The sequence below is a fragment of the Pyricularia grisea genome, chromosome VI, assembly GCF_004355905.1.
Source record: "Pyricularia grisea strain NI907 chromosome VI, whole genome shotgun sequence".
NCBI classification, from domain to species: domain Eukaryota; kingdom Fungi; phylum Ascomycota; class Sordariomycetes; order Magnaporthales; family Pyriculariaceae; genus Pyricularia; species Pyricularia grisea.
The window spans coordinates 309428-332211 of record NC_044974.1 but is presented as its reverse complement, the minus strand read 5'-3'; the positions used below and the strand labels follow the sequence as shown (position 1 = coordinate 332211).

The window sequence follows — 22784 nt, the reverse complement described above, 5'->3', positions numbered from 1 at the left end:
TAAAAGATTCGAAGGGAAAAAGAGCAGTACTTCTCTGCGACTGAGGCTCGTCGGAGCCCTAAAATACGAGGGGCTACGGTTGCCCCAAGTAGAGATAACGCCTGGCTTGGAAGCTTGCACTAAAGTCAAAGAAAAAGCACCGGAGATTTCCTCGAGGTTTAATCCGAGGCAAAGAAGAAAGAGGCCTAGGAGAATCAACAAAGTCGGAACAGTGAGGACTTGAGGGCCAAGGACTTACATATCCGATGCCAGAAACGATGATTATGAAAACTCAAGCCATAAATCCGAACCTTGTATTGTCTTTCTAGTTGACATATCTCGCAAACTGCCAAATTGTATACTTGAAGATCTTTGAATATTTTAGATACCATGGATTAACGTCACAGTCCTGTGCGCCTACAGATCATGTTTACTGAATAGCTTAATGGGCAATGCAAACAGCTTCTCAATACGGGACCGCCAGTCTGGCTAATCTACTTGGGAGAAAGATATATAATAAACAGGTACAATTTCCTCATATCTCGGGTTAAATTCTCTTTCTAGGGAGGGACCAGACCCATTTATTATCAATTGTCTGTAGTGGTGGAACGAACATCTAATTACCCATGTCATCTTTTCTCCCACTACAAAGAAGAGGTCTTTCCGTCCGAAAAAAACAATTTCCTCGGCTCCCCGTTGGTAACTCCCCATGGGGTTGTGGAAGCCCATGGATACGCTTTACGTTCCGAAAAGGACCATTGTCTCTTTTGAAGATTTTAAATCGGTTCCTCGTTCTTATTTTCTTCTGTTTGAGTGTCATGTCAAGTTGGCAGCAAACTCAGCTGGGCCGTTCATACCGTTTAAAGAAGTTGTAGGTTTGCCTTATATTTCTGTTTCCAGTCTAGCCAGGACCAGCCAGCCTGTCACATCAAAATAGTTGCATAGATTATTTGTATTGTTTAGGGAAACCCAAGCATTGCCAAGGGTATAAACCGTCCAAGTCATGATCGCAAAGCTTCAATAAAACTGCGGAGAGAAGTGTCTGTGGCAGGACGATAAGAAGGAAGAAATTGGAACAAGTACTATCGTTTTGCACTTGGTGAAATCGGGCTGCTTTTTATCAACAAACAACATTGTAAATTTGCATCAAGTTTGCGTGCACCGCTCATATTGCCCATAATGGCAAATGACACAAAACCCACCAGAAGCAATGCCCATGCGACGTCCCATATTCGTCTCTACACAACTGGAAGTTTTCGTGGGCATCCCTTGAGCTCATAAGCTTTTGGGACTGATCGGATCACACCCCGCCAAGCTTCGAGCCCGAGCCGGAGTGACCCCAATCGGCTAGCCAGCGCTTGTCATTACTCCGCACCATGATGCAATACCAAAAAAAAAGGATCATACCCCATACGACATTTTGCGTGTACGTTGTAGGCAAACCCCAACAACAGAATCTTCCAATCGCTCGACTAAACAGCCAACTGGGTTATCATACAAGAACCTGTCAGCAAAATGGCAGAAGAACAATCCCATGACCCCGAACCCCCAGCAGGGGCAGTTGACCACCCCTCAACCCCATCCCTACTGGCCGATTACGACCTCACTCGCCCCCTCGCGGCAGGTCCATCAGCCCACGGCCTCCGGCGCGGGCTCCCAGGATATGGCGATCCGCACTTTGCGCTGTTCCTGCGCAAGGTGTTTATCAAAGCGCTCGGGTACGGTGACGACGCGCTCTCCCGTCCCATCGTGGGCATCATCAACACGCACTCGGGCCTGAACCCTTGCCACGCCAACGTCCCGCAGCTGATCGAGGCGGCAAAGAGAGGAGTGCACCTGGCCGGTGGGCTGGCGGTCGAGTTCCCGACCATTAGCGTCCACGAGAGCTTCGCCAGCCCGACCAGCATGTTCCTCCGGAACCTGATGAGCATCGACACCGAGGAGATGATCCGCGCCCAACCGCTCGACGCCTGCATAGCCGTTGGGGGTTGCGACAAGACCGTCCCTGCCCAGCTCATGGGTGGGATATCGGCCGACAAGCCCGTGCTGCCGCTGGTTACGGGCCCCATGATGCCGGGGAGCCATAGAGGGGCGCGAGTTGGCGCATGTACAGACTGTCGCAGCAGCTGGGCTGCCTATCGGGCTGGGACTATAGATATCGAGGAGATCGCCGCGATCAACGAGGAGCTCGCCCCGACTGGAGGGACATGTGGCGTCATGGGAACAGCGAGCACCATGGCCTGTGTCACAGCCGCCCTAGGCTTCATGCCGCTGAAAGGGGCTAGCGCCCCGGCAGTATCGTCAGCCCGGATCCGCATCGCCGAGGAGACAGGGCGGAACGCAGTCGCCGCTGCTGCCACCAACAGAACTCCACAGGGGCTGCTGACCGTCGATTCGTTCCATAATGCCATCACCGTCCTGCAGGCCATCGGCGGCTCCACCAATGCCGTGGTTCACCTGCTCGCCATCGCCAACCGCCATCCTCAGATCCAGGGGCTAATCACTCTAAAGACATTCGACGACATTGGCCGCGAGACACCACTGCTCGTCGACCTGAAGCCAAGCGGAGACAACTACCTGACCGATTTCCACAACGCCGGCGGGATGCTTGCCCTGCTCCACACGCTCCGGCCGCTTCTGCGCCTCGGCGCCGCGACCATTGACGGACGAACGCTAGGCGAGGTTCTCGACGCCGAGCCCATGACCCGCGAGTTCCCGTTCATGAGGCAGATCATCCGACCACTGGCAGATCCGCTATATCCTGCATCGTCCCTGGCCGTCCTGCGAGGTAACATCGCGCCTGGAGGGGCCGTGATCAAGGCCTCGGCGTCCAAAGACCGTAGACTCCTGCGCCACCGCGGTCCCGCGGTCGTTTTTGCCAACAGTGCCGACATGGCAGCCCGGATCGACGATCCGGAGCTTGAAGTGACTGCGGACAGCGTCCTCGTGCTGCAGGGAATCGGTCCGGTTGGGAATCCAGGCATGCCAGAGGCGGGCTTGATCCCTATCCCGCGAAAGTTGGCCGCGCAAGGGGTGTCCGACATGCTACGGCTGAGCGATGGACGGATGAGTGGGACTGCGGGCGGGAGCGTGGTACTTCACATCTCACCCGAGTCGGTGCTGCCAGACAGCGTGTTTGGTATTGTACAAAACGGCGATATGATTCTGTGCGATGTAGAAAACAGGCTTCTGCAGCTCGACGTCAGTGGCGAGGAGATACAACAAAGAATTCTCTCGAGAACTGAAACAAAGACCGAGCGGGATCAATCACAGGGCAAAAAGGTTCCTGTTCGGGGATATCGTGGCCTATATCTGCGCTCCGTCAACCAAGCACAGTTCGGTGTAGATTTTGACTTTCTCACTGCCAATGGAGGACTGGATGTGACGTAAAGTAGCACTGCAAAGCTGGTATAGCTAGATTCTACTAGCTCAGTCTTGGAAGCTCATGATTAAATACCGGGTATCTATCTGATTCTGTCATATAATCATGAAGCGTCTTGATAAGGACCGGCCCATCAGCCATCTAGTAATCTATACGCGCAATAGGCAGTATGCAAGAAAGCTGTAGAAGACGTACAAGCTCTAGTCTGTGCTCTTACATCCCAAATCCCCTCAGTCGAGACATTGGGCGCACCCGCCTGTGCCCGGTTTCTTTTGTTGTCTTGTCCCATGTTGTCATTTGTTTGAGTATTGCAAGTCTATGTTATGAGCAGACTGCTCAGTTTGCAAATATGCGCAGCTTCATGTCGACACTGCCCGTCGCAATGACACACCGAATACGAACGGCAGGGGCCGCTTCGGTCTTCTTCCGTGGTGTTCCATTCGACTGTCCATCTGCTTCCGCAGGCGCATCCATAACGACGCCCGGTGCCCACCGCAGGCAAGTAACAAATCGTTCGTGAACATCTCCAATAGTCTTGACGCACTTGCCATCCTGTTCCAGATCCCAGCACCTTAATGTCTTATCGTCTGATACAGATAAAAGGTAACGACCGCCCGGGTGGAAGACGAGTGCGCGTACCCAATTGTCATGGCCAATAAGAGTCTTGAGCAAGGTCCCGCGTGCGTCCCAGAGTTTTATAGTCTTGTCGCGTGATCCTGATGCCATGAACTCGGCAGTGCTGCTGGCAGCTGGCGGCTTCTTTAAGCCAGCAAGTCGTGAGAAGAAGGGGTATGAGCTTGGAGGTGCTAGTGCACAGCACTCGACGTAATGATCGTGGCCAATCATAGTCAGTCTGTTTTCTGGGTTGGTGACCGAAAGATCCCATAACCTGACTGTGGAGTCGTCTCCTGTGGAGAGTAGATAACGGCCGTCGAGGGATGGGTACACATCACGAATCCAAGCAGTATGTCCCCTGATCGTCTTTAGGCAGAAACCCGTCGAGACGTCCCAAATTTTGAGTGTCATGTCGCGACTTGCGCTGACTAGTAAGTTGCCAGACATGGCAGCTCCGGAAGCACCACTTGGCATGAACCGGATCGCGCTGACACTATGGTCGTGACCCGGAAGTGTGCGAATGTTTTTGTAGTCGTCTGAGGGGTCCCACAACTTGATTGTAAGATCCGAACTGCAAGATGCCAACAAGATGCCTCCCCGGGGGCCACCAAAATCAACATCAAGGACGGGTCTCGTGTGACTCTTGATGGTTCTTTCTAGCTCGCCCAGCTCCCAATCCCAAATCTTTATTGTGCAGTCGTCGGAGCCAGATGCGATGGAAGAGTAGACTGGGTGGAATGCGATACAGTTTATGGTGTTTTGATGCGATTCGAGTGAGTATCGTGGTCGCGGCGCGGGAAGCCATGCAGTAGGATCGGTGTTGCGTTTGGCTAGAGATAGAGGGGTTGCATTGTCGAGCTCGCTCTGGAGGGCGTTGTTTCTCGATTCGAGATCCATTATCTGAAGAAGAGGTTAGCCAGGTGAGAGGCCAGCTCAGGGGATGGAAGGCATGCCTTTTTTTGCAAGCGGACCACACTGGTCCATTTCTTCTCGATCAACCCTTCATATTTCTTTGCTGTAGCGGCATCAAAGACATCTTCAGCTAATCCAAGCTCTGTTCTCAGAGCTGTGGCCGAGTTTGACAGGTTGTTTGCCGAAAGATATGCTATTATTGCTTTGTGCCTAGTCCATGGCGACTTTTCAGTACTTGGCTAAGCATGTATGTTTGCTGTTGGTTTGCGTCGTTGCTGTACCAAACCAAGAAGGGCGCAGACGAATCGATTGACGCTACTTACAGTTCTTCAGCCTGCCGCGGCGTCAGAATTGAGGTCATTTCGAGTGGGTTTATGCCCAGGGCACGTCCGAAATACACGTCGGCGGCCTGGTTTTGAAATTCAAATCTGTAGCCCGCTATTCGAGTCTTTCAGGGACTGGGCTTGCAGCTGTGCTTCGGGCGAGCACCCTCGCCCCGTCGGTGGAGGTAAACGACCGTGAGTCGTCAATTGAAGTCTGGGGAGCGTGCAATTCGGTGGTGTGGGGTTGATCGCGTCTTGACAGATGGCGGTCAGTGTCGCAGACTGTGTCGTTATGGAGTTGATCAAGTGGATAGCTGTAAGCAGTCAGAGTGGAAGAGGTATGAGCTTTCGAGTTGGTCGCGATCCGCTTGGCAAACAACACACGTCTCTTCAAGATGTCGTTAATGTATGTCCGTCCATGTCACGTTTGAGTTCAGGCGCCGGGAAAAGGTGCAAAATCGGTCGGCGTCCGTCCACCGCCGTGTTTCAACGGGCATGACGCACCGACATTTGCTAGAGCAAACTGCATTTTGCGTGCGGCATAGATACCCCACCAAAATTCATGACCCCACCAAGAGGATGCGAATCATTGGTCACAATTAGTGACTTTTGGGGCGTACCTGGCGCTTCGCGTTTGTCTTTACCGGGTAGTTCCAACAAGACCTAAAGCTTGGGTTTGGGGGGTTTTTTTTTTCCGATCTATCGCATTGAAATTACCTATGTTGAACTGTTTGCTTGCCAACTGGTATTTCTGGTCACTTTGTCTGCTGTTTGTGTGTGCAAGCCTGCTTCTTGATCGTCCTTGTTGCTTGTTGCAGGTACTCCGTATGTCCAAGACTCCAAGTTGTCAACTGATTGAACCTTGCCGCCACATGATGCTCTCATACGATATCAACGCAACGATAGGCTCCTGGCCTTTTTTTTTCTTCCTAAAGCCAAAAGCCTCCATTGTCCTTTTTCTTTCCCTTGCGAAATTCTATCGCTTTGTTCTTACTCGGTGGGGTTCGAGATTCTCAACTCTTCTTGTGTGCTTTATTTCCTTCCTACCTAGAGACAGAAAAGTCATGAATCTTTGGAAGGGACTTTGTCATACCAAGCTTAGCTATTGTGGATCGAATGACGCACCTTGACATGGCTTTCGAAAGCATGCGCCGTGGCAGCGGCATGTCGTTCTGAACAGGTTTGCTAAAGCTTCCTGGAATCACGCTCATATTTCTTTTCTGTTCAATCTCTATTGGAGCGTAACTCGATCATTTGCTGGCAGCGTCGTCATTTATATGCCATCACCTGACGTCTTTTTACCATCAAGTTTGTTGGTATTGGCCTCTCTCAATTATCTTGCTGTCGATTTGGTCATTGCCGTCTTCGCCAAATCTGGATCTGTCTGTCAGCTCTGTCAGTTGCAAGACGTTCGAAATGCCTTCATCACTAGAAATCCAACTTCAGAACCAGACATCCTCAAGCGAGGTGTACGCCTACATTACCGGATTGGCATTGCAAAAGAACAACGCTCGTGTTCTCCTCAAGGCCAACGGCCAGGATCTCTACTATCCTGAGGAGCCGCGCAAGATCCTTAGCCCGCTCACGGAGGACTGCGCCATCCCTCTGGGTCCGCCCGGAAATACAGTGACGGTCAAAATCCCTCAGATGGCTGGCGGGCGCATCTGGTTCAGCCGGGAGGGAAAGCTCACCTTCCTATTGAACCCGCCCGGGCCCGCCCTTGTTGAGCCGTCGGTCCTCAACCCAAGCGACCCGAATCGCAACATCGACTTTTCATTTGCCGAATTCACCCTCAACAACGACCAGCTATTTGCCAACATCAGCTACGTCGACTTTGTGCCGCGTCTACCCATCGCCCTCACCCTGCAGGATGGCAACGGCGTGCAGCACGTGTCAGGGATGCCGAGTGACGGGCTGGAAAAGGTCTGCGATGGCCTCCGCGCCCAAAAGGAAAAGGACGGGAAGCCGTGGGATAAGCTCATCGTGTCGAGCAAGGGTCGGCCTCTACGTGCCCTGAGCCCGATGCACGGAAACGCGGTGCGCGCAAACTTTAACGGCTACTTTGAACCGCTAGTGGAGGAGGCGTGGAAAAAGTATCACTGCAACAACAACTGTCAGATGAAGATCAACACTCAGGCCGCGCATGGTGTCCTGCCGGGGGCGATTACCGAGTCGGATGAGTTGGAGATTGGGGGTGAAAAGTTCAAGAAGCCCACTACGGCAGACATTCTAGGCTGCAACAGCGGGCCTTTTACGACGGGGCCGTCGGCAAAACGCAATGCCATCATCCCGAGGTTGGCTGCTGCGTTTGCGCGGGCGGCGGTCATGGACGCAGAACACCACCCATCTGATCCGTGCACTTTTTACAAGCGGGATCCAGCGAATCACTATGCTCGCATTGTGCACGAGGTGAACCTGGATGGGAAGGGTTATGCGTTTGCGTATGATGATGTTCAGCCGGATGGAGGGGCTGATCAGTCTGGCAAGGTCAATGCAGGTTCTCCATCGCTGTTCATTGTGAGTGTTGGAGGCGAAAATGCATATGTCGGTGATAGGTTACCATAGAGAGGAGTAAATGTATTTTATTTGATCAGCGATGCCTATGCCGATGATGGACTTTGCTGGTAAGTTGCATTTAGTCGTCTGGTAAAATGATTTTTATGGATAATGCACTTGATTATTAGAAGTTTCCATAGTTTATATTGGTAGCATAGTAGTCGCCTTGCAATCAGAGAAGAGGTTAGCTGTACTGTGGTCCAAGTAAAAGTACAAAGTGACGTCCAGAATCATATTTGTCAAGAGCTCAAGATACCATGTACCATACCTTGACGGCAATTAGTCTAGTTCTAGTATTAGACCCAGTATCAGATGAGTTTCAATATATGTACAGAGACAGTGCAGTCTCATATCCCCTACCAAACCCAATGGTGCACGCCTAGTCTTGCAATTTTACAATGCTTATACACTTAATGGCACCGTGAATTTGACTATCTGGTTAGTTAAAGTCCGTACTCAGTCGTGTACCTTTTTGCACGCTGTCTTGAAGAAACTGTGGCTTTGTGTTCGACTTTATAACCCCACCATTTTCATCGATTTTCAACCGAACGAGATAAGCTCAGGGGATATGGTTTAGTGGTATAATGCTTCCTTAGCAAAGCCAGTCTGTATCACAGCTGGTGTTTGCAACATTGGAAGAGGTCCCGAGTTCGATTCTTGGTGTCTCCAGCTTACATTCTTCACAATACTCTTTTGCCACGTCTCATATTGGAATACGTGCGGCAATGGATTAAGGTAATATTTTTGATATGTGCTTATACTTGGACATCCCCTCGCATTCTCGGCTATGTTAGTTTGGAATATTACGAGAGATGCCCAAAGAAATTCTTTTCCCAACCAGGTAAATGTTTTGTGGGAAAATTAGGGGGCGTAGGTTGTGGAACATTATGGTCGTGGTACGGAGTATTGTGTTGGATGTGGTGCATATGCGGGTGGGGAGGGGCACTGCGGAGTTAGTACGCTGATCCTGTAACTGTGCGAGGTGTATATTTAATAGCGCACCAATTGCGCATCCCACCACCCAGCCGATTGCTAATACGATAAAAAGTTACTTTTAAAAAGAATTCCGTTTCCAAACTTGATGAACCTTACATACGGTTGCAAATATATTGGTTACTCTCTAACCAGTATATAATCGGCACACCGGAATAGTGTCGTTCAATTAGGGTTTACACACTGTAATGACTAAGAAGCTCCTGGACCCCTATCCGAAGACTAACCGCTTTGACTTGTCTGGCTGTACCGGTAAATATGTGATGGAAGATTTTTAGGAGAAAGTACATGTAAGCGGACCTCCGGACGGTAGTTCGCATAGCCAACTCGGATGAATCGTACGGTTGTGTGACACTCCATTTCCCGACGGAGCCTGGCACACCTGGCAAGCCTGGTAGGTGGACATTGTCTCGTATACAATAAACAATACGATATACCTGGGTACATCTGATATGAGTTTCCACCTTCTGCCTACCCACATCTCAAACAGCTTGCTGATTTTTAAACCGACGACACTCTTTCTCACTTTTGCATCCTGCCTTTACGTATTGTAGACTGTACATGTAGCACCGGCCCAACATTCTCCGGTGTTGCCGGTCTCGTGCGACTCAGCTCCAGCCTAGACCGTCAAAGTTTTTCACTGTTGGAGCTAACGGTGTACTAGCTTCCTTCCCATGGACCCACCAGCCCCACTTGTCCCAATATCAAAAGTCAGGGGCTCCCACAAGCCATCATCTCGTCTAAAATCCCGCACACCAACGCCCCGATCATAATCTTCAACAGCACTTTCTTTCTTCAACAAATAACAAAGCGGTTCGGTGGTGTAGTTGGTTAATCACAACAGTCTAACAAACTGTACAATTCACTGTACAATGTTACACTGTAGGTCCTCAGTTCGAGCCTGGGCCGAATCAGCGATATCTTTTTGGTGGTGGCGATGGTTGGGCGTGGGGTGTTCCAGCAGGCCTTTTTTTTTTTTTGCTGAATGGGATTTGCTGGGATGTTTATACGGCTGCTAGAATGGTAAATTGTATGGGAGAGGCAGAGGTTGGGTCTGGAGTGGAAAATAATAATGTGAGTTGGGTGGTGGGTGGTGGGTGATGGTAAGGGGTACTTTTTTGGTGTGTAAGTGTGAGGGGAAATTGATACTCATGTTCATAGTAAGTAAGCACGCTTGATATTCGCAGTATTCCAGACAGCTTGGCTTTCTTCCACAGGTCTTGGCAAATAGTTCATCCTTTGGTAGGTCTGGGTTTATAAAAAAGCCGATTTCTTCATTATGGTTTATTTTGTATGCAGTATATCATTGCATTAGGTCGTAGAAATGCATGCAGTAGCTTCAGCTCACTATTTTCGGATTACTGCAATGTATAAGAAAAAAAAGACCGTCATCTTCCAGAATTGCACTGTAGAATATCAACATCTTCGTCTCACTAAGTAGGCCTATACTACGAGTAGTACAGACCAAGGCCCAGCACTTTCCTGACTCGTCCTATTAATGAGATTGACAATGCTCATACATCAAAATCAGAGAATAGATTATTGTCTATGTACTATGAGTAGGTAGTACGAGGTATACTCACATGTACCCTATTAGAGTCGTTACAATAGCTTCTCTAATCCTGGCGATCCTCACACTCCCACATCTTGCTCAAGATTCTAGACAATCCAATCCATCATTCAATCTTTCGTTCCCTTTTTAGATCTTACTAACTCGCATGTAATCTACCTACAACTCATAAACCAATAAACCAAGCACTAATACGATTTACAAATTGCTCGTTTCCCCCACTGTTCCGGTGTTGGCTGATACAAGTCAAAGTCAGCACCTGTACTTCCGGCTCAGCCGTCAAACCAAGGAATTGGACAAAATAAAAACAGGGTGTCGACCGGGGGGATTCGATTCCGCAAAGTTTCTAGCGTCAAACCTTGGCAATCTCATGACCCGGGAGGCGACACCAATTTCGGCAGGCCTAGAAGCGTAGACAAGCTCCCAGAAACTTGGGACGATGATAGGATCCAAGTCTGCAAAGTGCCCTCCCTCGTGGCAACCTGATCCAGGGGGATCAAAAATAACAGCCAACCATGCATCCGGAACAATCGACGGGAAAGCCGCTCAACCCGATTTGATTAGCGTAAAAAAACAACGCAAACCACGTCCCCCCCCTCCAAAAAGAATCCCATCTTCACCCACGCAGCAAAGAAGGGCGAAACCGAATCCTCCCCATCTCTCATCCACGAAAGAAATGGCCTTTTTCCCAGAAGAAAACCCATTCAGGACGGCATTCCGGCTGGTTCTAAGCTGGCTCAAGGTCTGGGGCGGCCGCATCGCCCAGGCCGGCAGCAGCCCGAGGCGCCAGCCGAGGCCCCGCCAATGGGACCCGGAGGCCCTTCCCGACATAACGCTGCAGCCGGTCGAGATGGCGCGGACGAGACCACCGCCGCCGCCACCGCTGCCACCGCCGCCTTTTGACGAGGCCGTCCTGAGCTGGATGCGTCTGTGGCATCGGCGCATGGCCCACAGCAGCCTCGAGGTCCTGCTTACCATGGGCAAGGGCGCACCCGTGTGGATGGAGACGCCGCTAAACCTGCCTGAAGCAGATAGGTTGGCTCCGTATAGAGATAATTTGGACTGTGAGGTCTGCGCCGAGTTGTACGGGACATCTGGGGGTCCAAGGTCCAAGCCGTCGTATGTATTTTGCAGTCAAGAAAAAATTAAGGAGCTCCCTGCTGACAATATCACAGAAAGCTTCGCCAAAGTATACGCAAGTCTTTCCTCGCAAGGCGTTCAATGCACAAGGCGGCGCGGAAAAAGCCTACGATTGTTCCGAGGCGAGAGACCTTGGTATATGACAGATATAATGGTGGGATGATTTGATCTCCGTCTCGGAACGAGGCGGAAGTATGGTTTGATGTTCGAGGGGTAGATTGCTTTAATCCTCGGACAGTCATAGTTAAATTTCTTCCAGCACCTTGTATGGAATTGGTCGCGCGCTGGATACCCAGGGAGAACTTGGTAGAGTACGATGGAGACAGGCCAAATGATTGTACAGTAAAGAGAAGGGGCTTGTTGTAAGATATGCGCCAGGATGATTAGCCAAACTGGGTGGGATGTTAATAAACCTTTCAACGTTAAGCCGCTCGTCAGTGACTAGCGTCGTAAGAGACCAACGAAAGCAGCTTGGATTGAGCCAGATGAAAGCGCACAAAGGGCCACGTGGACTCGATGGAGAATATTGGGTGGGAAAAAAATGAGCAAGAAAAAAAGCCGGAAAATTTCAACATTGTCATGCTCGTTCGGTTCGACACGACACCACATAATTTGACATTAATGACCCCAATATCACCAAACACATCACAAGGGCAAGGCGCAATAATGACGACAAGCAAACAATAACAGAAGAATCATAATTTATGGTACACGACGTGAGCGTCTATCTGCTGTTTTGGAGCCGACCGGACATCCATGTGCATCCCTCTGTCATATTCAACACAACTCACCCCAAACCCGCCGACCATTAAAAAAAAGTCAACACTCAGCGAGCCCTACGGATGATGCATTTATTTGCCCGGGTTGGAGGCGACAAAGGCAACACCCTTGTCAATGTTCTTCTTCAGGTCACCCAGGCAGGCGTCGAGCAGCTTCTGCTCGTTGGCGTCAATCTCACCCAGAGGCAGGATCTTCTCGACACCGTTGGGGCCAAGCTCGACCTTTGAGCTGAAGAACTCGATACCCTGGTCCTTGTAGAGGGGCGAGTCGACAAAGGTGGGCTCGATGACACCCTTCTCACCCTGGGCGGCGCGCAGGACCGACTCGGCCATGCGGGCACCGGCCATGGCCATGGAGAGGGTGGCGGAGCCGGCACCGTCCTTGGCCTTGACGACCTCATCACCACCGAACTGAACACGGTTGACGAGCTGGTCGTTGGAGGACAGGTCGGGGTGGTTGCTCTGGCTGAAGAGGGGAACGATGGTCACACCAGAGTGGCCACCAACAACGGTGATGTTCTCATCCTTGGGGTCGGTGCCCTTGATCTCAGAGACGAAGCGCGAGGCACGGACGACGTCAAGGGTGGTGACACCAAAGAGGCGCTTGGGGTTGTAGACACCACGAGCCTTGAAGACCTCGGCGCAGATGGGGACGGTCGAGTTGACGGGGTTGCTGATGACCAGAATGTTGGCCTCGGGGCAGGACTCGGCGCAGGCCTTGGCCAGGTCGCGGACGATGGAGGCGTTGGTGTTGAAAAGGTCGTCACGGGTCATGCCGGGCTTACGGGGGACACCGGCGGGGATGAGGACCACCTCGGAGCCCTTGAGGGCGGCGGCAAGTCCGGAAGGCGTGGGGTCGTAGCCCTTGACGTTGGACTTGGTGTTGATGTGCGAGATGTCGGCGGCGACACCGGGTCCTCCACGGATGTCGTAAAGCGCAAGCTCAGTAACCCTGGGGTTGAGCTTGAGGAGAAGGGAAAGAGGCTGACCGATACCACCGGCGGCACCGAGAACGGTGACCTTGGAGAGCTGTTGTTTACCATGTTAGCTACTGGCCACGAGGAATAAGCTGCATAGGTATTGGAGATGCCAGCATCTGATGCGCATCCAGACGTTCAAAGGTAGCTGGTAGCAGTGGTAGTCAAGGCGTTTTCCATGTACGTACGTTGCGCGCCGCAGCCGAAAAGGCACGGGTCTGGATCCTTGATGCAGCAAACATCTTGAATAGATTATGTGTGAACTAAATGGATTGATGCTGGTAAGAAAAAAAAAATCAATTGAAGGATGAAGCTTGAGTTGAAGTTGGTCAACCGTCAATTTTTTCCAAGATGACAAGAACTTTCCGCCCAGCCAAGAGAAAAATTAAATCCAATCAACCTTGGAAACAACCGCTCGTTGCCCGGTCCCAGCCGTAGCTTCCAGCCAGCTTGTTGTTACTCCACAGTGGAGCAAAGCTGCACGGACCTCGGTAGTGGGTCTGACTGGGACGACATTCGGTCATAGTTGATCTGGAGCTTATGTAACAAAATCGACACCCCTTTGTCCGGTCGACCGACAATTGAGACAATTGAGTTTGTAGGCTGCATTGTTCATGTATATCACAATTGTCCTTCTTTGCTAGTCTGCCGATTTATTCGACCGGCTACAGAAAAGAACCATGTGAAACAGCAGACATACACTTCTCCGATTAATTTGCTAACACCAAAACTAGCATTTCGATTTTATGTTACTAAAATGCTGACATTAAGGTACAGGGTTCAGCCTCCCGGGCTGAGTAGTCCATCTAAGAGCTACGAATCTTGACATGCCGAATATATATCATACTCGGAACAATCACTCTACCTTGCCGCAGCAGGCTGTCCCCTTTCAGGAAGTTGCACACCCCACCTCTCCGCCAACTCCCTCTTCTTAGCCTCCATCTTGCGTTCGTACTCCTCCACCTCTTGGATTCTCTTCCTGTCATCCTCCTCCATCTTAATCTTTAGCTCCGCCTCCTTTCGCACTCTCTCCCTCTCCAGCTGATCGGGTCTGCGCTCCGCAATGTCGCGGGCCTTCAGATCGCTAAACAGGTATTTGAAGACCACCTCAATGATCCAGCAGGCGGCGTAATCAAGAACCATAATGCCAGTCAGGGTCTGACGAAACTCGGCAGTAAAAGGAACGAGCTTCATCTGTTCGTTCAGTTCAGGAAGAATCTCGGTCGAACAAGCGAAAGCAATACCGCTGACTCCAATGATACCCCAGTACATGCCGCGGTTCTCCGAGATTGACTCGCGGAAAGGTCGGCCTTGGTAGTTGATGGCAAATGTACTGATTTGCTGGATGAGCTGGAGCAGGTAGACGGCACTGTTGAGTAGCGAAGGGGAGAATTCTGCTTCGAGATCAACCGACTCGGTACGCCTATAATATTTATTAGTCTCAATTTCCTGTCAACAAAAAGGACAGAAAAACTTACGGTGCGATCTTATCACAGAACCGGGCAATGTAGATAAGAGTAAAGATGTGCACAGCGAACTGGCCAAGAATCGAACCAATGATGTAAAAGTTGAAAATGTTTGGCTGAGGTCGTTCTTTGGAGAGACCCTCGACGGAGCGAGCACGGGAGATGGACAGGAAGCAAACGCTCATCAGCATACCGCTAATAGTGTACTGACCGTCACCAAACTTGATACCCTCGAGATAGAGTACACTGAGACTGTAAGCAGTGATGAGGCAGTTGAGTGCGAGAATCTTGTACATCTGGATTGTAGCAACCAGAGTGCAACGACCTTGACGAATAATGTTGGGTATGGCGATGACGTTACGAAGCTTGCTGGTAAAAGGGGCAGCGACCGAAGCGTCACCTAGCTTCAGAGACGGCGGCTCACCATCGTCCAGTTCACTCTCCATCATCTGAGCAGTGAGCTTGTCGGCCAGACCAGCAGCCTTCTTGGCAGCTGGGCCGAGGTTCTGGTTGGATTCACTCTTGAGAAGCTCCCGAGCGCCTGCAGAGGTGATGGTTTCCGTCGGATGACCGCTAGCCTTGATTAGCTCCTCGACGGTAACACCCTTGTTCTTGGCCTCGCGTTCCATAGCCTTCATGTAGTGAGGGTTTGTCGGGCCGGGAGGGTACAGATGGGCAATCATGACGGGCACCGGGGGCGTTGGCTGGTTAAACCGCGCCATCAAGTCGACCTGCTTCTGGTACATTTGCTTCATCTTCTCGTTTCTTGAGAACTCGGCAATTCGCTGCAGATCCTGCGGGGTACCGTTGAGAAGAGCGACACCAATGTGAGCCTGCTTCAATGCTCCAACATCGTTCGTACCATCACCAGCCATCAGAGTGTAGTAGCCCATATCCTTCAAACCAAGTAGGATCTCCTCCTTTTGCTTGGGTGAGACACGTGCGTATACCCAGGTGTAGCGAAGAAGTTGCTTGAAGCCTGGCTGATCCTTGTACTTGGCCAATGCGTAACCCGTCACGCAAATGTCGTTGTTCTTCAATACACTCGAGTCAATAGGCTTGGTCGGGTCGGCATCAAAGTGAATCTTATCATCGACGCTATGCCAGACGAGTTTGTCGCCTCCCTCGTTATGCTCGGGGGCATCCAGGATCAAAACATCGCGGTCTACAATTTCGACCTCTCGAGCAACATGTACAGCCGTCAGAGGGTTGTCACCAGTGATCATGACAACACGGTGGCTACTTTCGTTGAGCATCTGTACAGCCTGTTTGGCGTCATCCTTCAATGGACAGTGCAATACGAGGAATCCGGCAAAGGTGAGCTCAGACTCAACAGACTCCCTCTTAAGATCGTTGATCCTGGCAGCACCAAGCTCGCTATCGGTGGTAAGTTGCTTGTAGGCCAGAGCCAAGACACGGGATCCACGACGAGTGAAATATTTGTAGGTCTCTTCGTAATCAGTAGGGACGGTCACCAGCATCTTCATGATGGTCTCTGGAGCACCCTTGACTCCGACAAAAGTACCCTGCAATTTACGCCCAGTCTTGTCTCTGCCATGTACGGTTGCAACTGAGCTTTGACGCTTAAGAGCTGACGAGAACTGGAAGCGGCGCTTGATTTGTACGGTACCCGTGACACCTCCGTTGGTCGCAACGTTCGGTTTGTGAGTAAGGACATCGTTCTTGGCGAGACCCCATCCCAGGGCGGCGAGGGTAGCCTTCTCCATGGGATCACCCACAATATCGCCTTCGTCAAGCTTGACCAGGGCGTGTGCAGTGGCCAGAACAAGTGTTGTCTCGATGCCAGCAGAGTGAACAGGAGTCATGTTGCTGTGAGCTCCATCAGACTCGCGCGGTGTGTCGGTGCCGGAATTACCAAGTCCTAGACCAGCGATACCCTCCACCACCAAATCCTCTCCTGTAAGAGTGCCAGTCTTGTCAAAGCAAGCGACATCGATTCGTCCGGCAAAGGGGATGCGGAAAGGCTCCGTGCAAAAGATGGCAAACTTGGCAAGGGCCGCCAAGCTGGTGTTGACAGCCAGACTAAGTTCCATAGGCAGCTCTGGGGGAACAACGCTGGTGACGATGAGGATACAGTCCAGGAGCAGCTTCGACCGCTTGCGATCCTTGCGGACACCTTCATCCCAAACATACCAAGAAGCGGCCAGCGCAAAGATGAGCAGGAACAGAATGAAGAGAAGGGCCTCGACGTTGTTGGCAGACACGCGCTCGGTTGAGTAAATCATGGTGCGAACAAGGCTACCCTGTGAGGTCTCAAAACCAGTCTTGGTGACGATAGCCATGGCTCCATCATCAGGCGGGCGGGGAACACCAGAGACAGTCTTGGGCCTTGCCTCATCTGCCGTGCCGTGGGTAATCTGCAAGACCTTGGTGCCACCCCAGAGGAACGAGTTCTTGTCTAAGCCTTCGGGTTCGAGCTGGGCATCACCGGGACGGAGCTGAATAGACTCCTTGAGAAGCGGGGTACTTTCTCCAGAAAGCATAGCTTCGTTGACAATGGCAGTCCCCTCCACCAGGAGCATATCGCATGCTACACCGCCATCCTCCTTCGACCGGTTGACAGACACAAGATCCCCGGGCACAAGCTTGTCGCTCTGAACTTCGACCCATTTACCCAAGCGGTACACCCACATATCGTAAGGTTTCAGACTCATGCCGCGGAACTCGTTCAAAGTGCGCTGTCGCTGCCAGACCACAGTGCTCTCGAAAGCAACCAGCATGACAAGCGTGAACAGAGAGTAGTACCAGTAGTCATCCAGCATCCACAGGCCGACGCAGAAGATCTGGAAAACGAAAAAGGGCGCAACGGCATGCTCCTGGAAGAGTTCGGTAAATGACGGGACGGGAATATCGAAAGTGTTGGTGCCATAGTGTTGTTCGATTCGGGTAAGCTCGGTGGCTGAAGTGATTCCCTTTGAAAGCTGGAACTTTTCAATCTTGGGCTTCGGCTCGGCGTCAATATCGTACTCGAGAGTCTTGAAGCATTTATCGGTAGGATCGTAAAGAAACCGACGCTTCTGGAAAAGGAATGAGGTGTTGTTCTTGCCTCCAACCTGTATCAAAACTGTCAGCGCCATCGTTTCCTTTTTCTCTACATTACTCGGAGCTTGAGTGGGGTTTGTACCTGATCGCGTTCGATCTTGCAAATGTCGGCAGAGCCGGCGTTCGCAATCGGGATCAGCTTGATGAGCTCAGCATCGTCGACACTCTTGACAGCGCGAGCGGTGAAGATAGCACGCAGATTGACGCTCCATTTGGTGGTCAACCAGGCCAGACTCTGGAAAGTGATGATAGTTCCAAGCCACACAAAGGTCCACTCTGGACCGCCAATGTGCTTCTCGTAGAGGTCTACGCTGAGGTAGTACCGTAAAAATACAGGCCATGCTATGGCAAAGGGCCAGACGTAGGCGTGTGAATACCAGGGAAGTGGCCGCAGCAGCTCTGCCGACTTGATCTGAGAGCTGCGTACCAGCGCTGGTGAAGGCGGAGGCGCCATGATGGCGAGCTCTGCCTAATCGTCGGTTTCTATGAGGGTTTCGGCGGGTGGGTGTGTATTCGAAATATCAGTAAGAAGGTTTGCGCCCAGCACGCCGTTGAATAATGTGATGAGGCGCGGGGCGATTGGTGAGGGCCGTGATGAGCATGTATTGACCGACTGGAAATTGGCCGTGCAAGGTGGCGGCTTTGGTTGCGCTTGCGATCTGTACTCTAATTACAAACGTTGAAATTTTGAGTGTGACGCGGGCAAAGCGGGTCAAGGCGGGTCCACCGTGGCTGGCAGCCCGAATGTTCCGACTTGCGGAACCGGGGTAGCGGTATCCTGGTTTAGTGTGTCAGCGGCTGATTCTGATCATTCCGCGAACTGCTCCTAAGTCTAGACTAGGAGCTTGACTTGATCAGAATGATATAATTTGATATCATGCAATTCAGTTCCGGCGGCCATTTAAATGACTTGCAAGTCGACAGGCTTTTCCTATTTTGCACTCGAATCCATAACAATATTGTACTACTAACCTTGCCCGGAATTTGATACAGGGTAGGTCGTCATCAGTTCCCTGTCTAAAATCTCGGGGTTCAAGTTCGAGTCAACAGAACGAACAGAGGAAATCTGTAGTGGGGTTAAGGTTAATCACAACCACAATCGCCAGCTGTGGAAGCATCCCTAGCGTCTTTCAACGTCAGATATCTCAACTGCATGCACCCACGTTGATTTAGTCAACGTAACTGCACGCGCCTCATTCCCAAGCTGCAACATTTCCACCCATACCAGCTATCGGAACAATGTCGCTAATACAGCTGTCGCGACTGATCGACTTACCCGACTCGGACCTACAACAAGTCATTGAATACGCCCAGACGCTCTCCAAGCCGGAAGCAGCAGAGCACTTCAAAAACCTACTGGGCGACTCGCCACAAGCAATTGAGTTCATCTCGAGCTTCAACTCGCGCCGCAAAGACCCCAAAGCTCCAGCGGCATCATCCTCATCATCCGTGTCTCAGTCGCAAAGCTACGCAAGTGCAAGTGGAATCGATGCCGTTCCCAAGCCCCAGCGTACAACGAAGCAGAAGAAGCAGCGCGCGCTACACACCCCAGCCCCGCGACAAGTCGTCAATATCGGGCCCACTCCTGGCACTACATACAGCAAGAAGAACGTTGAGGACGATTACATCTCGACTCGGTCCTCATCCGGCGCCGCTAGCCCTGCTCCAAGACCTGGAGGGTCCAGGCAGCCCCCGGTCAAATCTGCGACTCCTCCACCGCCAAAGCCACCGCCGTCTGCTGCTGGGTCGCTCATATCCGATTTACTTCCAGTCCCGAAGCAGCAAAAATCAAAATCGACACCAGGCAGCCGGTCGTCAACGCCCGGGCCGGCTTCCAAGGGAGGAAATGCCACCAAGGTGTCTATAGCTGGCGGGACGCCTATGCACGGCGCATCAACAGCCGTCGCCGACCTTGATGCTGCGATACGTGCGCTCGAGATCAGCACCAATCCTACCAAGGCAGGCAACAGTACCACTGATGATATTGAGGCTCGGCGGTGCAACTGCGTCGCCACGAGGCATCCGCTTCAGGGCGCGGCGCCAAACTGCCTTAGCTGCGGGAAAGTCATTTGCTTGAAGGAGGGACTTGGGCCGTGCACTTTCTGCGGCACGCCGTTGCTGTCGTCACGGGAGGTGCAGGCCATGATTAGGGAACTGAGGGATGAGCTGGGCAAGGAGAAGCAGGCAGCGAACCGGGCGGCCAATAAAAAAGCCGAGGTATCGACCACTCCACGGCCATTTTCAAAGCCAAGGGAGGCATTTGGCCCGCGGCCTGGTGAGGACCCTTCGGCGGCAATATCAGCCGCCGAGGCAAAAGCAAGGGAGCATCGCGATAAGCTACTCAACTTCCAGGCCCAAAACGCACGACGGACGACGGTTCGTGATGAGGCCAGCGATTTTGATGTTACAATGACGGGCAGCATGTGGGCAAGTCCTGAAGACCGAGCCAAGGAGCTCAAGAGACAGCAGAAACTGATGCGTGAGATGGAATGGAATGCTCGACCCGACTATGAGAAGCGCAAGCAGGTTCTCAGTATCGATTTGGTCGGCGGCAAAATCGTCAAGAAGATGGTTGCTGCAGAGAGACCACCAAGTCCAGACCCTTCAGAAGATGCCTCTGCTGCTCAGGATTTTTCAGCGTTGGGAGAGACTGATGGGAATAGGGTCTCTGGGGGAGGAGCCTTCAGTAAGAATCCTCTGTTGCAGGGCCTGATTAAGCCAGTTTATGATCTCAAAGGCAAGGGTGCAGAACTGGAAGGAAGAAAAGATAGGAAATCCCGTTGGAGAAGGGTCCAAGATGACCTCGACGATAACGAGAATGTTATTTTGGATGGAGGAATTCATGGTGGCTCAACAGTGGCAGCTTCAACTAGGGATGAGCCAAACTGCGGATAGCCATGGATCTGTAGTCCACCGCACGCTACAGTCATGATACTGAGCATACAATCCACCACCAAAATCTCTTGGTCTGCCATCATTGTACGGATATGCCGTGTTATGCCAGGATTAGCCAGGGCAGCAGTGGCACAACAACAAACAGCCATTAATGCAAAGCGCTTCTGGATATGCGGGGAGTTTGCAATCTATGTAGATTTTCAATCAACACGCCGTGGGTAAGTAAGGTGATTGGTGTACAGTGTTTACCTACTATACACCGTGCTAGAGCATCCATGGTACCCCCATCACCTAACCTCAATTCTTCGTTTCAAGGATCAAGGGATCAATACGGGCCGTGTTCCCAGCTGCAGCAGGCATGCTGCATATCTAGTAAAGCACTTGAGCCATTAGTGCTATCGGTTGCTCTAACCCCGCGATGATGATGCAAACGACTTGACACTCAGTCTTGCTTCCGCCGTTTGCCAATAATCCCATTACCCCGCACAGCTGCACCACTGCTTGTAATTGGAGGTATCGAGGGACTTTCTACATGTATATATCTTGACTGCCCAGCTTCGAACTACTAGGGTGGTTGTTATTGTGATACCAAATACTCAAGCTTTCATTGATAATACGCGTTACCACAGTCACTTTGCAGTACACTACAGACAAAATGTCGTCAATTCCCAAAGCTCTCCAAGAGTCCGTAGATAACTCCAAGTGCGAATATCGCACCCTCGGAAAAAGTGGCCTAACAATCTCAGTACCCATTTTTGGATGCATGTCCTTTGGAGACAAGCGAACTCTTCCTTGGTGTATTGCCGAAGATGAGGTTAGTCTCATACTGTCGCTTTTTATCTAAACCAATGTCAACATTGCTAACATGACTGACAGGCACTCCCGCTCCTGAAAGCGGCCTACGACCGCGGTCTCAACACCTGGGACACTGCCAACGTCTACTCCAATGGAGTCTCTGAGGAGATCGTGGGCAAGGCACTCAAGAAGTACAACATCCCGCGGGAGAAGGTTGTGATCATGACCAAGTGTCGCTGGGCCGTCGGGGAGCAACCAGAAGTCAGGCCTTTCTTCATGCCCGATGCGATCGCCGCCTCCAAGGACTATGTCAATCAGTTTGGGCTGTCCAGGGCGGCCATCTTCAACCAGGTCGAGGCCTCGCTGCGTCGCCTGGACACAAACTATATTGACCTGCTCCAGATCCACCGCTGGGACCCAAAGACCCCCATCGAGGAAACGATGAAGGCGCTCAATGATCTGGTCGAGTCGGGTAAAGTGCGGTACATTGGCGCTAGCTCAATGTGGTGAGTAAAGAATAAAACTTTATTCTTTCTTTAATTTTTTTTTTTTTTTTTCATTTTACACTAGATTTTACGAAAGAGGGCCCTAACAGGCACGAAACAGGGCAACACAATTCGCTCGGATGCAATTCTGCGCAGAGCGCAACGGTTGGGCCAAATTTGTGAGCATGCAGAACCACTACAACCTCCTCTACCGCGAGGAGGAGCGCGAGATGAATCGCTTCTGCGACGACACGGGCGTCGGGCTCATCCCCTGGGCCCCGCTCTGCCGCGGACACCTGGCGCGACCGCCGTCCGAGTTCGGGTCCACGGAGCGGAGCAAGATGGAGAAGGACCAGGACCAGAACCACACGGGTACGGTCGAGCCCGACCTGACCATCATCAAGCGCGTCATGGAGACGGCCGAAAAGCGCGGTTGGAAGATGAGCCAGGTGGCGCTGGCGTGGATCAACGCCAAGGTCGCCAGCCCCATCATAGGGTTCAGCAGCGTCGAGCGTATGGATGAGGCGATTGGCGCCAGGGGAAAGGTGCTCACCGAGGAGGAGACCAAGTATCTGGAGGAGCTTTACACGGCCAAGAACATCTCGGGGCACTCCTGAGTCTTTAATTGTCTGTGTCAAACGATTCAGAAGATTTGTGGCAGCCAAAGTTCAGAAAGTCGTTTTCCTAACTGTACCGTAGGAGCCGCGATTTAGGTGGCATTTAGTCGGTGATGACCAATAATTCAAGGTGTGTCAACTATGCTCTGGATAAATAGAGTTCTGTGGACTTGAGTCGGCTAGACTCACATTTAAACTTGGGTGAAATGCTCAGATGAATGAGGCAAAAAGACGAAC

The 22784-nt window shown here is 51.5% G+C and overlaps 9 protein-coding genes across 9 annotated transcripts; 5 read left to right on the top strand and 4 right to left on the bottom strand.

Moving 5' to 3' along the window:
• Window positions 1–1494: 1494 nt before the first annotated feature.
• PgNI_11215 (uncharacterized protein) lies at window positions 1495–3369 on the top strand (the record flags this gene model as incomplete). Its single annotated transcript, XM_031131187.1, has 1 exon — window positions 1495–3369. The coding sequence occupies one exon, from the start codon at window positions 1495–1497 to the stop codon at window positions 3367–3369; it is 1875 nt and encodes a 624-aa protein (XP_030976815.1).
• Window positions 3370–3697: 328 nt separating this feature from the next.
• On the bottom strand, window positions 3698–5249 carry PgNI_11214 (uncharacterized protein; the record flags this gene model as incomplete). The annotated part of the gene is made up of 3 exons (XM_031131186.1): window positions 3698–4876; window positions 4948–5122; window positions 5212–5249. 3 exons carry the CDS (start codon window positions 5247–5249, stop codon window positions 3698–3700), a joined length of 1392 nt encoding a protein of 463 aa, XP_030976814.1.
• Window positions 5250–5310: 61 nt separating this feature from the next.
• PgNI_11213 (uncharacterized protein) lies at window positions 5311–5740 on the bottom strand (the record flags this gene model as incomplete). Its single annotated transcript, XM_031131185.1, has 2 exons — window positions 5311–5525; window positions 5716–5740. 2 exons carry the CDS (start codon window positions 5738–5740, stop codon window positions 5311–5313), a joined length of 240 nt encoding a protein of 79 aa, XP_030976985.1.
• Window positions 5741–6627: 887 nt separating this feature from the next.
• Window positions 6628–7776, top strand: PgNI_11212 (uncharacterized protein; the record flags this gene model as incomplete). Its single annotated transcript, XM_031131184.1, has 1 exon — window positions 6628–7776. One exon carries the CDS (start codon window positions 6628–6630, stop codon window positions 7774–7776), a length of 1149 nt encoding a protein of 382 aa, XP_030976984.1.
• A 3230-nt stretch (window positions 7777–11006) lies between these two features.
• Window positions 11007–11638, top strand: PgNI_11211 (uncharacterized protein; the record flags this gene model as incomplete). The annotated part of the gene is made up of 2 exons (XM_031131183.1): window positions 11007–11449; window positions 11506–11638. 2 exons carry the CDS (start codon window positions 11007–11009, stop codon window positions 11636–11638), a joined length of 576 nt encoding a protein of 191 aa, XP_030976813.1.
• A 94-nt stretch (window positions 11639–11732) lies between these two features.
• Window positions 11733–13620, bottom strand: PgNI_11210 (uncharacterized protein). Its single transcript, XM_031131182.1, has 2 exons — window positions 13415–13620; window positions 11733–13278 (listed from the first exon to the last, which is right to left on the bottom strand). The coding sequence occupies exons 1-2, from the start codon at window positions 13466–13468 to the stop codon at window positions 12322–12324; spliced, it is 1011 nt and encodes a 336-aa protein (XP_030976812.1). The 5' UTR covers window positions 13469–13620; the 3' UTR covers window positions 11733–12321.
• A 252-nt stretch (window positions 13621–13872) lies between these two features.
• On the bottom strand, window positions 13873–18389 carry PgNI_11209 (uncharacterized protein). The gene is made up of 3 exons (XM_031131181.1): window positions 17838–18389; window positions 14705–17766; window positions 13873–14649 (listed from the first exon to the last, which is right to left on the bottom strand). The coding sequence occupies exons 1-3, from the start codon at window positions 18207–18209 to the stop codon at window positions 14088–14090; spliced, it is 3996 nt and encodes a 1331-aa protein (XP_030977028.1). The 5' UTR covers window positions 18210–18389; the 3' UTR covers window positions 13873–14087.
• Window positions 18390–18994: 605 nt separating this feature from the next.
• PgNI_11208 (uncharacterized protein) lies at window positions 18995–20650 on the top strand (the record flags this gene model as incomplete). The annotated part of the gene is made up of 1 exon (XM_031131180.1): window positions 18995–20650. One exon carries the CDS (start codon window positions 18995–18997, stop codon window positions 20648–20650), a length of 1656 nt encoding a protein of 551 aa, XP_030977029.1.
• A 566-nt stretch (window positions 20651–21216) lies between these two features.
• Window positions 21217–22748, top strand: PgNI_11207 (uncharacterized protein). Its single transcript, XM_031131179.1, has 3 exons — window positions 21217–21464; window positions 21527–21951; window positions 22052–22748. Exons 1-3 carry the CDS (start codon window positions 21306–21308, stop codon window positions 22545–22547), a joined length of 1080 nt encoding a protein of 359 aa, XP_030977020.1. The 5' UTR covers window positions 21217–21305; the 3' UTR covers window positions 22548–22748.
• The last annotated feature ends 36 nt before the right edge of the window (window positions 22749–22784 follow it).

Bases quoted from the DNA above. Each gene is read 5' to 3' on its own strand.
- PgNI_11209 (XM_031131181.1), bottom strand. From the start codon at position 18,209: ATGGCGCCTCCGCCTTCACCAGCGCTGGTACGCAGCTCTCAGATCAAG. The intron at 17,767-17,837 runs GTACAAACCCCA...GTTTTGATACAG, and splicing joins GCAAGATCGAACGCGATCAG to GTTGGAGGCAAGAACAACAC. The intron at 14,650-14,704 runs GTAAGTTTTTCT...TAAATATTATAG, and splicing joins TTCTGTGATAAGATCGCACC to GCGTACCGAGTCGGTTGATC.
- PgNI_11207 (XM_031131179.1), top strand. From the start codon at position 21,306: ATGTCGTCAATTCCCAAAGCTCTCCAAGAGTCCGTAGATAACTCCAAG. The intron at 21,465-21,526 runs GTTAGTCTCATA...CATGACTGACAG, and splicing joins GGTGTATTGCCGAAGATGAG to GCACTCCCGCTCCTGAAAGC. The intron at 21,952-22,051 runs GTGAGTAAAGAA...GGCACGAAACAG, and splicing joins ATTGGCGCTAGCTCAATGTG to GGCAACACAATTCGCTCGGA.
- PgNI_11210 (XM_031131182.1), bottom strand. From the start codon at position 13,468: ATGTTTGCTGCATCAAGGATCCAGACCCGTGCCTTTTCGGCTGCGGCG. The intron at 13,279-13,414 runs GTACGTACATGG...GGTAAACAACAG, and splicing joins TTTCGGCTGCGGCGCGCAAC to CTCTCCAAGGTCACCGTTCT.